The sequence below is a fragment of the Delphinus delphis genome, chromosome 1, assembly GCF_949987515.2.
Source record: "Delphinus delphis chromosome 1, mDelDel1.2, whole genome shotgun sequence".
Taxonomy (NCBI): Eukaryota; Metazoa; Chordata; class Mammalia; order Artiodactyla; family Delphinidae; genus Delphinus; species Delphinus delphis.
In genome coordinates, this window is record NC_082683.1 from 141,595,339 (window position 1) to 141,609,771 (window position 14,433).

General features: G+C 34.8%; 1 protein-coding gene across 3 annotated transcripts in view; it reads left to right on the forward strand.

Moving 5' to 3' along the window:
• The window catches only part of PLA2G4A (phospholipase A2 group IVA), a 160,629-nt gene that overhangs the window by 121,349 nt on the left and 24,847 nt on the right, over positions 1-14,433 (forward strand). For all 3 annotated transcript variants that reach the window (XM_060009905.1, XM_060009917.1, XM_060009910.1), the window contains exons 11-14: positions 628-765; positions 852-944; positions 3,783-3,854; positions 8,741-8,983. In XM_060009905.1, coding sequence (XP_059865888.1) covers positions 628-765; positions 852-944; positions 3,783-3,854; positions 8,741-8,983 — 546 coding nt within the window. The remainder of the gene's footprint in view (positions 1-627; positions 766-851; positions 945-3,782; positions 3,855-8,740; positions 8,984-14,433) is intronic.

Consider the following 14,433-nt stretch of genomic DNA (forward strand, 5'->3'; position numbering starts at 1 on the left):
AATGGCAAGGAAATGGAGTCAAAAACCAGGAATTCTTTTTTGGATAGATTAAGATTCAGATGATTATTAGGCATAGTTATAGCCACAGGAATACATGAAATATAATAGTGGCTACTGTTTATTGAGTGATTAGAATGTGCTATGTCCTCTTCTAAGTTCTTTAAGTTTCTTAACTCGTTAGATCTTCACAACAATTCTACAAACTATCTACTGATTTTATTCACATTTTACAGATTAAGGAACTAAAACACAGAGAATACAAGTAATCTACCCCAAATTGCACAGATTTTAAACATCTGAGCCAGCATTTTTAAAACTGAGTCTAAAGTTTTCCCTTCTTTAGAATTAAGATGGACTTTATAAAAGATGTCTGAGTTTTTAAATGTGAAAAGATATTCAATTTGTGCAACTTAAGGGATCCTTTGTGTTCTCATTTTATTCATCGGTAAGCTTTCCCCTCCCAACTTCTCCTATACAATGCCATATGCATAATAGGCATTTGGTTAATTTTTTAAAAATATTTTAAATAAATGAATGAGAATAATCATGACAATGTTGAAGTAATCTTTGTGCACATCTCTGTAGTATTTCCCTATTAATGGATTGCATTTTTTAAAATGATTTCAGATTGGGTTGAATTTAGTCCATATGAGATTGGCATGGCTAAATATGGTACTTTTATGGCTCCTGACTTATTTGGAAGTAAATTTTTTATGGGAACAGTTGTAAAGAAGTATGAAGAAAATCCCTTGCATTTCTTAATGGGTAAGTGATAAAAATCTACCATGAGTTTGTTTGACTGTTTTAAATCCTTGTGCATTCTAAGTTATACTGTTTTTGCTTTATTTTAGGTGTCTGGGGGAGTGCCTTTTCTATATTGTTCAACAGAGTCTTGGGAGTTTCTGGCTCTCAAAGTAAAGGTTCCACAATGGAAGAAGAACTAGGTATTGTAAAAACATGCTTACATTGATAATAATTACACTATATTGGTAAATTTCATTAACACATATGTTGAGAGAAAATTAAATCATCATAAAGACTGTAATTGTTCTAAAGTAGGCTAGGCTAAGCTGTGGTGTTCAGTAGATTAGATGTATTCAATGCATGTGCATCTTACAGAATTTTCAGTTTACAGTGGGTTTATTGGGACATAACCCCATTGTAATTTGAGGAAGATCTGTACTCCTTTTATCAATAAGGGTAGCTTTTTGAAGATTAGATTCAACAACAGTTTAACGCAGTATAACCCTTAAATTCACGCTTGTCAGTTCATTTACCTCTTAAATACTTCTCACAGCTTATTCATACCAAAAAAGATGGAAAAAGTGTTTCAAATCACATCTAATAAATTATCACCAATGATTTTCTTTAAATCTAACTCACTAGCCCACAATAAATTAAAAATAATATTTAGAAAACTTGAAAAAGTAGACGAACTCAATTGAGGACCAGCAGTATTCATTTGTTATAATATTTATACCATAGAAACATATGTTTTCTTTAATGAATAAATTTGATTTAAAGTAAACGAAACAAAACATGCATTCAGTATCTCCTAAATGTCTTGCCATCTGTAGCTCAATCAACACTAAATTTGTTATGGTTATTTTGACTGGCGGGGGGATGGAGCAGGGAGATGCTAAATTTGAATTTGGGGCCAGCCTAGCTGAGGCTGGGGAGAAGGGTCCTGTAGATTATCAGCACACTACCTACCTGCTACGTCTTCTCTGTGTGTGAAGTATCACACATTTATTTGAGGGCGAGTTAACGGAACAGCATAAATGACTTTCTCAACAATCAATTTATCTGAAGAATACTTGCATGTAAAAAACTTACCATAGGATTTTTCTGACAAGCCATCCTTAGTTATTGCAGACAGTTTATTTAATTAAGCTTTATATGCAAAACAAAAATACAATTGTACTTTAATTAATGTACTACAAATGGGCTTATAAGTAGTATGATCACTCTTCCTGTGAGAATTGACTTTAGATATGTGGTATTTATATTAAGTGCAGTAACTTGCTATAGTCCTTAATATTTGGGGGTGGTTCTTAGTAAATAATGGAGAAGTGATCTTATGATTGCAATAGAGCCAAAGATTTTAATATAAAAATAAAAACAACCAAAAAGGCACTTTGTCCTTGAACTTGCTCCTGTCCTCCGAGCATCACTCAGTGAATAAGCAGCCAAGGTTGGTGGAACTTTTGAGTGTTCTCTGACCTTAACTACAGAGCCACATGCTCTTAAGGGTAACTGAAAGGCAAAGTGCATAATGCTGAAAAGCTCTGACTTGATTTATTTTAATGAACATTACATCCCAGATGAATAACCTGTTCTCAACTCTAACTGTGGGAATAACTAACTCTTCTCTAAGATGTGAAGAGTTCAGAAAAAAAGAAGAGAAAAAGAACAGAAGTACCACCTCTTATGAGGCTTGCTTCTCTGTGTTCTTCTGTGTTAAATAATCCAGATAAATCCAGGGTTTGCTGCTTTTTCCTTCTAAGGCAGGAAGAGAATAGGACTGAAATAACACATCTGAAGGTGGATGAGACAATGGCTGACGGCCAAGGAAAAGGAGAATGTTTATACTCAATATACTTGAATATTCTTTGTTGTGAGACATCCCCTTTGAGACCAGTGGTTTGGCAGCTTATTTACTTTCTCTGTGTGTCAGACTTAAGGGGAATATTGTGTCCTTGAGAACCACCGGCCAGCAGGATGCGTGTTACCTCAGATTAGGTAAGGGTTTCCAGAAATGAGACGAGAGTGATGACTGAGGGGAATCTGAGGACTCCTGGTGACCCTTTCATCCACTGGCTGACTAAAGTCTACCTCTTAAAGTGGTGTTCAAAGGTGGTGCTTGTTTTGTTTTCCTCTCTTTCAAAGACACACTTTAAGGTAAATTGGAGCATAATATGGGGAAACCAAATGTTATACCTATATTTCTCTCAGTTTAAAAGCCCAAATGGCTCTCTATTACTGAAAGTTATAAATTTGGAGTCAGTTTCTTAGGATTAAAAAAAAAAAATTCTATTGACTAACAGAAGGAAAAAAAGTCACTCTACAGATAAGGATTTCATGTACATGTCCAAAAACATTTTTGATTTTTCTACAAATGTTGATTATAAAATGGTTTGTGTGCTCCATAATTTGGGTACTTTTTACTTGAAAAAAGATAAGTTATGCTATACATAAGATAAAAGATAAGTTATGTTTTACAGATTTATGGTTTCTATTTTAGTTTTTATAACTGCTCTCTTAATATGTTCTGAGGAAGCACAAACTGATACCAAAACAGACATTTCAATAGACAATATTCAGTATTATTAAAATCAAAAGATATATTAGTAGCTTCATTCATTTTGATGAAACAATTTTGTGGCCCCCTTGTAAATTTTGGCTTTACCCTGTACTGACCTTCATAAACATCATTTCAACATATTTAACTGAAGAAAAAAATTTTTGATATAATAAGAATTATATAATCAAGTTATTCTTTCTGTCAGAATTAAGATAAACAAATAAAAATTCTCCCCTTTAAAATCATGTATGAATAATTCTAAACTAATTTTTCATACCCTGAGAAATTTTGCTTTCAAATGAGAAATTTGAAAATACTAGTAAAGCTAAGACATTTAGATTTACTAAATTGATCTAGATTTATACAAGTAAATCTAATAGACGTCACTGTGGTTTTGCTACAATTACTTCCTTACAGTAAATTTCATCTTGAGTCTTGACACCTGAGATTCTTCAATTGTTTTGTTTTCTTTCTGCAGAAAATATTACAGCAAAGCATATTGTGAGTAATGATAGCTCGGATAGTGATGATGAATCACAAGAACCCAAAGGTAAGAGAGCTGGAACCTCCTCTGGCAGAAGTGGATTAGGAAAGGACATGAATGTATTGTCTGATTTTCTCACTCAAGATGCTAATGGTAGTCTCTGCTTAAGGCACTGAGTGATAGAATGGTAGCTTTCAATTCAGAGCAAGAATTAATGCCATATACGTAATAAAATATGCAACACAAAAGTTGCATATTTTAAAATATGCAATAATTAAAAGTTATTTCATTTCTTTTAAATACCTCAAAAATATTATCAGTTGAACAGAGAACAAACTGAGATGGTAGAAATATCAAATTCTGTGTTAAGTCTGATTAGAGCACCAGGCTTCTCAACATGGAAATTGTGATTTGGGAACATTTTTACATGGCTTTAATAATTAAAATTTAATCTTTTAAAATCTTATTATTAAGTAACCTGTAGAAAATGATGTTCTCACTCCATTCCTGAGCCTTATCCCATTGCCAACATTCTGTCTTTCAGGAAGGGATCAGTGATGAAGTAGGGTAGAATTACTGAGAAATTTTTGTTTTGTATATTACTTTGTAGTACAAGCGAGTACTTCTACACCTTAACAAGGCAGCTTTTAGCTTTGTGTGGATCACGATAGTCAATGGGGAGTCGGGGAAGAGATAAGGCAAGGATCACGGATATTTGTTGCAGTTGTTATGTGGTAAAATGGAATGATTTGACATTTTGACACAGCCATTGGTACAAATATTCCCAATAGCTCAAAAGCCAAAACAAATAAACAAAAAACAAAGAGAAGATTTTATAACAACTGGGTGAACATGTCCTGTTATAGTTTGAATACAATCATCTAGATTTTAAAAGATATTAAATGCTTTCTTGTCCAAAACCTAAAGAACTCCACCAGCCAAGGTATAGATATTGGAAGAGCCTGTTTAATCTTTGCTGAATCAACACTAAAATTAAAGATCTCTTTTCATAGCTGGGCTGTTATTTTTCAGTTGTTCCGGTCTTTTTTTTTTTTTATTTTATTTTGAATTTCCTTTTAATGAAGGGAGATAGTACAAAGGGGGTAGATAGCATATGCCTAGCATTTCTAGAATTAATTATATATTGATTTGGGGACTATCAAGTAGATGTAATAATGGTTTATCAATTAAGTAAATTGCCAAAATGATCAGTACATTTGATCACCTCTGCAGTACTAGCTGGTTTTCTTAAGGATGAGAAGTTCAAGGACCCTCTGAATATGACTGCTTTGGTTTTAGTGCCAGCCTACATTGGAGAATGATATTTAGGATGTTTCTGAGGATTTCTTATTAGCTCTTAATATTCATTTTTTAAAAATAGTCTTTATAGGGCTTCCCTGGTGGCACAGTGGTTGAGAGTCCGCCTGCCGATGTAGGGGACATGGGTTCGTGCCCAGGTCCAGGAAGATCCCACATGCCGTGGAGCGGCTAGGCCCGTGAGCCATGGCCGCTGAGCCTCCGCGTCCGGAGCCTGTGCTCTGCAGCGGGAGAGGCCACAACAGTGAGAGGCCCGCGTACCGCAAAAAAAAAAAAAACAAAAAAGCCTTTATTTATTAGAGTAGTTTTAGACTCACAGCAAAATTGAGCAAAAAGTACAGAGTTCCCATATATTTCCTGCACCCACACACATAGCCTTCACCACTTTCAGCATCTTTTACCAGTGTGGTACATTTATTGCGATCAATGAACCTGTACTGACACATCATTATCACCCGAAGTCCAAGCTTTAGGATTCACTCTTGGTGTTGTATATTCTACAGGTTTTCACAAATGTATAATGACATGTATCTACCTTTATAGTATCATACAGAGTACTTTCACTGCCCTAAAATCTTCTGTGCTCTATTTATCCCTCTGCTTCCCACCCCCAGCCCCTGGCAACCACGGATTTTCTTACTGTTGCCATCATTTTGCCTTTCTAGAATGTTATATAGTTGGAACCATCAGTGTGTAGCCTTTTCAGATTGGCTTCTTTCACTTAGTAATATGCATTTAAGTTTCCTCCATGTCTTTTTATGGCTTGACAGCTCATTTCTTTTTAGCACTGAATAATATTTCATTGTCTGGATATACCATAGTTTATCTGGTTACCTACTGAAGAATATCTTGGTGGCTTTCAAATTTTGGCAGTTATGAATAATGCTGCTATAAACATCCATGTTCAGATTTTTGTCTGGATATGTTTTCAACTCCTTTGCATAAAAATCAAGAAGCATGATTTCTGTATCGTGTGATAATAAAGTTTTGTAAGAAACTTCCAAACTGTCTTGCAAAGTAATTGTTCCATTTTGTGTTTCCACCAGCAATGTATGAGAGTTCCTGTTGCTCCACATCCTCACCAGCATTCGGTGCTTTCAGTGTTTTGGATTTTGACATTTCTAATAGGTGTGTAGTGTCATCTTGGTGTTTTAATCTGCATTTCCTTGATGACATGTGACATGGAACATCTTTTCATATACTTACTTGCCATCTATATGTCTTCTTTGGTGAGGTGTCTACTAAGGTTTTTTGCCCGTTTTTAAATTGAGATGTTTGTTTTCTTATTGATGAGTTTTAAAAGTTCTTTGTATATTTTGGGTAACAGTCCATTATCAGATGTCTTTTTTTTTTTTTTTTTTAATTTTGGGGAGGATGAGCAGTTAACAGTTTTGTTAAACAATGTTTTACTTTGAGCAGAATTCTTTTTTCTTATTGTCTTTTTTTTTTTAATTGAAGGGTTAATCAATTCTCTTTCTTTTTTGGCCACCCCACACGGCTTGTGGGATCTCAGTTCCTTGACCAGGGATTGAACGTGGGCCATGGCAGTGAAAGCCTGGAATCCTAACTACTAGGCCATCAGGGATCTCCCCAGATGTGTCTTTTGCATATATTTTCTCCTAGTCTGTGGCTTGTTTTCTCCTTCTCTTGATGCCCCTTCATTTTTAGTCACGTGATTTTGAACAAGGTCTTTAGGCATTTTCAACTTTAGTTTTTTTCAAATCTGTGCTGGCATCATTTTACCTGCTCTCACAGAATTGCTGTAATCATCAAATTAGCAAGTGCATACAAAGGGTTTTAAGTTGTAAAGGGCTAATAAATAGAAATTTACTATTAGAATTTTAGCTAATAAGCAATAGATATGATTTATCTGTTGACTTTTGGGTTCGTCCCACAAATGATGTCATTTCCAAATACATCATAAGGAAAGCAGATCCACTGGTGGTATGGAAGTGGGATAAATTTAATAATAATAATAATAACAACAACAACAGTGATGATGAAGAAGAAGAAGAAAAAGAGGAGGGAGCTCCAAACCTTTGGAAAATAATTAAATGTCTTATTCATATCCTGTGTAACTAAGATTATAAATCATTCATTTTAAAGCCTGATTCATTCTATTGAAAGATTTTCTTTGTTATACTTGGCATGAGAGAAATGTGGGAGTAGAAAAGATTGTATATTTGTTTTTTCATGACTAGGCAATCATCTGGATTGTTTATTGAGAGAAAGATCCCTCCATTTACTGAGCTCAGTTAAGCTAATCTTTTGAAGATAAAAATCAATATTTAGTTTGGTCTTATGGGTGTTTAGTTACCATTTATTGAAAATTATGAAGTTTGAACATAGATTCTTTTTTTCTTCTCTCCACACACACACACACATACACATATAGATTTATATATGCATATATATTTATATCCAGGGTTCCCAGAAATCTGAACAGAAGGGATTTAGGTAGGGGGGATTGTACTCTACCACAGAGTGTTCTTAGATTCGAGTTATGAATGAATAATATTGATGATGAGGATTATGACTCTGCTGCTATTACAACTATTTCTACTACCAACTAGTGTTTGTTGATAATTTAACGTGGGCTTAAATTTTTCTAAGAAACTTACATGAATGCATTAACTTAGTTTATCCTCACAACAACCCTATGAGGTTTACTGATGAGGAAATGAAGACTGAGAAGGGTCAACTAACTAGTAAACAATGGAGAGAGGATTGGAACCAGGGTAGTCTGGTTCTGGAGCCACTGCTCTAAATAACTACACAATGCGGCTTCCCAGTAGTAGTGATGAGTGCATAGATTTTAAGGAAAAATCATTGAAAACGGCTTCTTTTGGAAGATTCCTGAATTTTAACACATTTTAAAACATATGTTTAATTTACAGACTTTTGTTTTTTGTTTTTTGTTTTTGCGGTACGCGGGCCTCTCACTGTTGTGGCCTCTCCCGTTGCGGAGCACAGGCTCCGGACGCGCAGGCTCAGCGGCCATGGCTCACGGGCCCAGCCGCTCCGTGTCATGTGGGATCTTCCCAGACCGGGGAACGAACCCGTGTCCCCTGCATCGGCAGGCAGACTCTCAACCACTGCACCACCAGGGAAGCCCTAATTTACAGACTTTTAAACCCCAAACTTTATAAGCAAGAATGAAATGACCGTTCAGAGGGCAAATATATGTTGAATCCTTCAGTTGTCTGCTCTCAGTCTGCATGATTTCTGGATGTTTATTAAACAGGACAGGGAAGGAAACTTGGGAAAGGAAGGGGATTAGCTACTGTGGATATTCCCTCCGTGTGTGTGTGTGTGTGTGTGTGTGTGTGTGTGTGTGTAGCCAGGGAAAAGAAAGAAAAGAATTGGGGAAAGGGAAGAACAGAAGTTTCTCTGGAAATTAAAGAATAGGCCAAGCAACACTGCCAAGAATACAGCCTTTAGACGGTAAACAGTACAGTAAGAATAAGTTAAGAACAAAAATGATTAACGGAAATATTTACTATAATTTACACAAATGTTTGTTGAATCAAAAGCTGTGGCGCTTCATCATTAATGTTAACATTCCATTGCCCAAAGATCTTTTTCGTTATTATGGATTTTTGGAATCTGTATAATGATCTTTTCTTTTTCCTTAGGCACTGAAAATGAAGAAGCAGAAAGGGAATATCAAAATGATAATCAAGCAAGTTGGGTCCAACGTATGATAATGGCCTTGGTGAGTGACTCAGCTTTGTTTAATACCAGAGAAGGACGAGCTGGGAAGGTGCACAACTTCATGCTGGGCTTGAATCTCAATACATCCTATCCGATGTCTCCTTTGAGAGACTTTACCACCCAGGAGTCCTTGGAGGAAGATGAATTGGATGCAGCTGTAGCAGGTAAGTACACAAAATGTAATCCATGGAAGCTAATTCAGGAGATCTTTCTTCCTTCTCTGGGGAGGAGCATTTTAATTATTAATAGTAATTAATTTACAATCAAATTTTAAAACATGCATTGAATGTATGAAGGGCTCTGAGTTGTTTTTTTGGAAGAAGAAATACATTGGGCAGGAAATGACATTGTCATGTCAGCATAAACAGTTTTCATTGAAATATTGAGGGGGACTTTGCTCCCCTCTATATTGGTCAAGGTTCACTCACAGCAAACAGGAAACCCTCTCCCTTGTTTAAGCAAAAGAGGTTTAAAGTAGGTGCTTACAAAATTGTTCCAGGGCTTGGAGGAGCAAGCTCCAGTCTGAGCATCTAGGAATGACTGCAAAAACACTTCAGGATCACCGCAACAAATGCCCCCCACAACGATGCTTGGCAGTAGAAATAGCAGAAACGTAGCCCCTGTCTCATTTCCCCCTTCAGATCTCACGTGGGTGTTTCTCCTTGACAGAGGATAGGTCTCAGCAGATCCAGAGTTGGGAGGGAATCTGGTACACATGGTCCTCAGCCTATCTCTCCAGTGCAGAGCAGTAATGTGTGCCCCCTAGGGGTGTAAGTGGAGTTGAGTTCGCCCATCTGCAGTGTCCCTTCCAGTTCTCTGAAACGTTAGGTAACTTTCTTAAGGCCACTTAAGAACTTCATAAGAACCCACTCACTTTCAGGTGTGTCACTTAACCAAACTCCAAAGAATACTTGCCTTGATTCTTCAGTTCCATGCATGTTCCAAATTAAAAGGTAAATTTGTCTTGGTGACTAATCACTACATAATTATTTTTCTTATAATGCACCTAGCATCTTAAATTTTTTCTACTTCTTCATACCATCTTTTTCCCCTTAACTGCCCAAATGTCATTTCTCAATCATTTCTGCCTAAGAACATTGACAGGAGGCTATGAGAATGTAAATAGAAAATTTTCCAAAAAACTTTCTACTACTGTTTAAGGATTCTACCTATAAAAATTAGACGTGGCTTTAGATCTTATTATTGTTTAGGTAATGCTGTTTCTGTTTGTTGCTTGAGCTTAAGGGAAATTGCAGAAACAAAAGTTACCCCTGTTTTTTAAACAACAGGAGTAGAAACTCACTATATTTTGCATTATGTTTGTGGAATCAAAGTCTAGGACATGATTATATACCTGCAATGCAAACCCTTTCATATGAACTATAATATAAGTCTATTTGTGATAAAGTCAGTGTCTCTTTTTAAATTCATCCAAAATAAAAACACTTGACCATACAATCAGTGATGTTATTTTTTTGTGTGTTACTTATGATTTAACTTATTGCTATTACAATACCAATTAAATGTATCTTCTTTAGAAACAGGCTTTATGGATGAATTATGATGGGCTTAAACAAACAAACAAACAAAAAACTCAGCCTCATAGAGCGTTTAGGACTAGAAAGAATCATTAGTTATTTTACTCCATAGAAAAGGAAGATCAAAGAAGATAGCATCATGTTTACCTAGAATTCCTCAACTGAGCTAGAATTAGAACACTTGAATAGGCTTCTTGACATTGCTCAGAAGCCTTTCCCTTCTGCTCACTCTCTTCCTCATAGCCCTTGGTTTTATCAGTCATCGTCTTGCTGATGTAAAAATGGAAGTTTCCTTGTGTGTACTTATTACATCTGTTTTATTTTATTACTTTGATCACAATACCAAGCATAGCTCCTTCTGTGGTTTGCACAGCACAAGTTCTGCACTAGACATTTTAACAGCTTCCTGGTGGTTCTGCAATAGTTTATGTAGATTTGGAGGTGTTCGCGTTGCTTGGAAAAATACAGTGCTCAGTTAAATTTGAATTTCAATTTATAAATATATATATATATAGAGAGAGAGAGAGAGAGAGAGAGAATATAAGTATGCCCTTTATAACATCATTTGGGACATCCTTGTATAAAAATTGTTTGCTATTTATCTGAAATTTAAATTTAACTGGACATCCTACATTTTTATTAGATATATTTGGTACCCTTAGGAAGTCTGCCTCTTTCATTATTCTCAGCGTATGTCAGATTGTTCTTCATTTCCATCTTTCTTCTCTCCTTTGTTCCTTCTTGCATCGCCACAGTATTTACAGAGCTCCTTCAATGTGTGTGGCACTAGGGATCCAGTTGTCAACAAGACATGCAGTCCTTGCCTCATAAAGATTAAAATCATTTCATGACCCTTCCTTGAAAATTTGATTCTTGGAGGGACTTATGTACTTTATTTAACAATGATAGAAAAGTACAGTAAAACTAAAAGCCAGCAACTCTGATCCTGATGGAACACTGATCCTGATGCAATTGTAAGTCCCCGAGGATGCGTGATCTTCATTTGCCCTCTCTCTAGTGCTTGGAGGATAATAGCTGTGCATCACCTTATCTGACTTCTTTATTCGGTGCCTTTTGAAAAAAGAGTCAGAGACAGTTTTCATAAAATGACATGAAGAGATAGAAAATATTAATCATCCTAAAACATGATATTACACAGGTTGAATATTTCTTTTGTTGAGCTATTTTGAAATGTTCTAACCTAAAATTGTTTTAGATTAATGAGCTTCAGAAGGAACTTTAAATATTATTTCTCAGTGTGTATCTCATTAAATTATACTTCAGTCACTTTATATTTATCCGATTGAAAAAACGTATACAGCATATTGACTTTAGTCAAAAATCCAGTTCGGTGAGTGACAAGTTCATTCAGGTTTGTTGCTTATGAACCAACATTGCTAAAAATGACTGCACTTTAGACTGAATATACTGAATTGATTAGTGCTTTTCAGACAAAGCCCTTACGAAAATAGACTCTGTTTATCTCCCTCTGGTTATTTGCAAATTTTAGAATAAAACTATATGTTTGAAATGAAATGTTAAAAGGTTTATCATAAAATATTATCAACGTTGTTCACAAAATCGTCATTAAAACTTTTATTTATTATACAGTTAAAATACCACAATTCAAACATTAATTAAGGTTATTTCTCTTTTATTTTTAGAGATTTTTAAAAATCTTATCTAGATATTGTGTTGGGAAAAATCTTACATTTAGTTTACTAATTTGTTTATATGGATTTTGTTTATACAGATTAAAATTCGAGCATTTTAGAATAATCTCTCAACCTAAAATGAGAAAAAGTTAGTGTATTACTTTTGTGCCTATTGCTTCACCTTGCAGACCATCTTTTGAAAACAAGAGAAATAAGATGAAGAAATTCCCCTCATTTTTTTACTTCAAAATAGTTGTATACCTGTGGAAACTAATTCTGGAGAAGCTACTCATTAGTTACATGACTTCTTTCCTGTTTACTTTTGTGTTTATATTATTTACTGTGACATACACCATCTGGAATTAGAAATCAAGACATGAGTTCATTTAGGCCAGAGTTCAAAACACAAACATCCAAATATTTGTACATTATAAATTGCATCTGTGTGATGATTAACTCATTCACAGGTTGGGAAACCATGTAAACTTTAATTTACGGGAGGATGTTCTTTCATAGGGGCATTCATCAAACTTTCTATGACGTTTTAGTAGATATTAATAAATCGGGTTCAAGTTCAAATAAATTTGGAAAAACTTAACAACTCCATCCCCCTCTTCACAATGCCATGGGATACCCTAATGAGTTTGAGAAATCCTACTTAAAGATGCCTCAAGTATAGTACTTTAAAAGCAGCTTCACTTGCATTTGAATCCCAGCTGTGTCATTTATTAGCTGGACAGTCCTGAGCCATTACTTAGCGTAACCTCGGCTAACAACAATCGAAAAGTAGAGTGAAACTAAAAACTAGCAACCTGATCCTGATGGACCCATAGGTTAGTGAGGAAGCAACAATCTTCAATGTTTACTCCAATGGTTGACTTATAAAATAGAAACAATTGTTACCTATCTTATAGAGTTACTGTCAGAATTAAGTAGCATCTCCACTAAAAAGTACTATTAGTCCAAGGCATAGTAAGGAAAATAGGGAACATGCATTATAATTTGTTATTATTTTAAGTTGTTGAATCTTGTGTTTCTCAAACCTATTCGATCATGGAACTCTTAATTTGCATATAGAATATCTGTTAATATCTTGCAAAACTATTTTTTTTTTACAACACAATTAAGAAACATTGCTTCCTGTCAGTTTATATGGAAGGTTGGAACCATGGTGTTTAGCTACATGCCAGAGCTGGGAATTGGTCCACATGATGATTTTTCTCTCAAATGTAATCTTGGATTTAAAACAGGAAAAAGGAGACTATCAGCTTCATGATGAGAAGGGGGAACTCAAACAGAATAGGAAAGAAATAGTCTGTTTCTGGTTAATCTTTTAGCTAAAATTTAAAGCATCAGTTTATAAAACCAGAGAAAAATATTTGTGAATTATCATTGTACTTTATTATTTTAGGGAAAATCATGTCACTGTAAAAAAAATTCCCATTAATGTGTTTTTAATTTTTTATGCTTAATTGTGATGAAATACACATATCAATGTGTTTTTCATGATTGATGGATGCATGTGTAGATTGCCTCTATACACTGTAGTTATTGCTTTTTTTTTAAAATTTTTTTTTTGATGGACCATTTTTTTAAAGTCTTTATTGAATTTGTTACAACACTGCTTCTGTTCTGTGTTTTGGTTTTTTGGCTGTGAGGCATATGGGATCTTAGCTCCCCTACCAGGGATAGAAACTGCACCCACTGCATTGGAAGGCAAAGTCTTAACCACTGGACCACCAGGGAAATCCCCAGTTATTGTTTTTTAAATTACCCATTTCAAACCCTTTTAGTCTTATGGCTGTGCCACTTTCTGAAGTAACAGTGTGACACTGTGTAGGGTTTAGACTTCCTGGACCTGGCTTGGAAACTTGACTCTCACAGTGTGAAACTGAACCTCTTAGGGCCTCATTTCCTTATCTTTAAAATGATACTAATAATACCTCCTTTGTCTTCTGAGGAGTTTTCTAAGGATGATAAATCTTATATATGAAATTTCTAATAGATTATAGATACTCAAAATAAAGCTGCTTTTAGGAGAAATAAAAGTACCCAAATATAAATTTCTAGCTTATTAGTAAAATATTTTAAAACTAATATAAGATAAAGATTCATAATTTTTCACCTTTTTAAAAAGCTCACATATGTAATTTTTAAACAATAAAAATTTCAGAGGAATAGATGTTACAGTTGGGTTTGACTATATATATATATATATATAATATATATATATTTCAATTTTATAATTCTTAAGTTTCAGGTTCTGTGATAGATATTTAGAATTCTGGCTGGTGGCAAAGTTCATTGTCACTACATAGATACTTGATAAGAAAATAGAATTAACCTGAAGGTAATTATTTAAAGAATGGTATCTCTGCTCTCTCCTTTTTGGCCTAGGCATTCACCCTGGACATAGCAAGA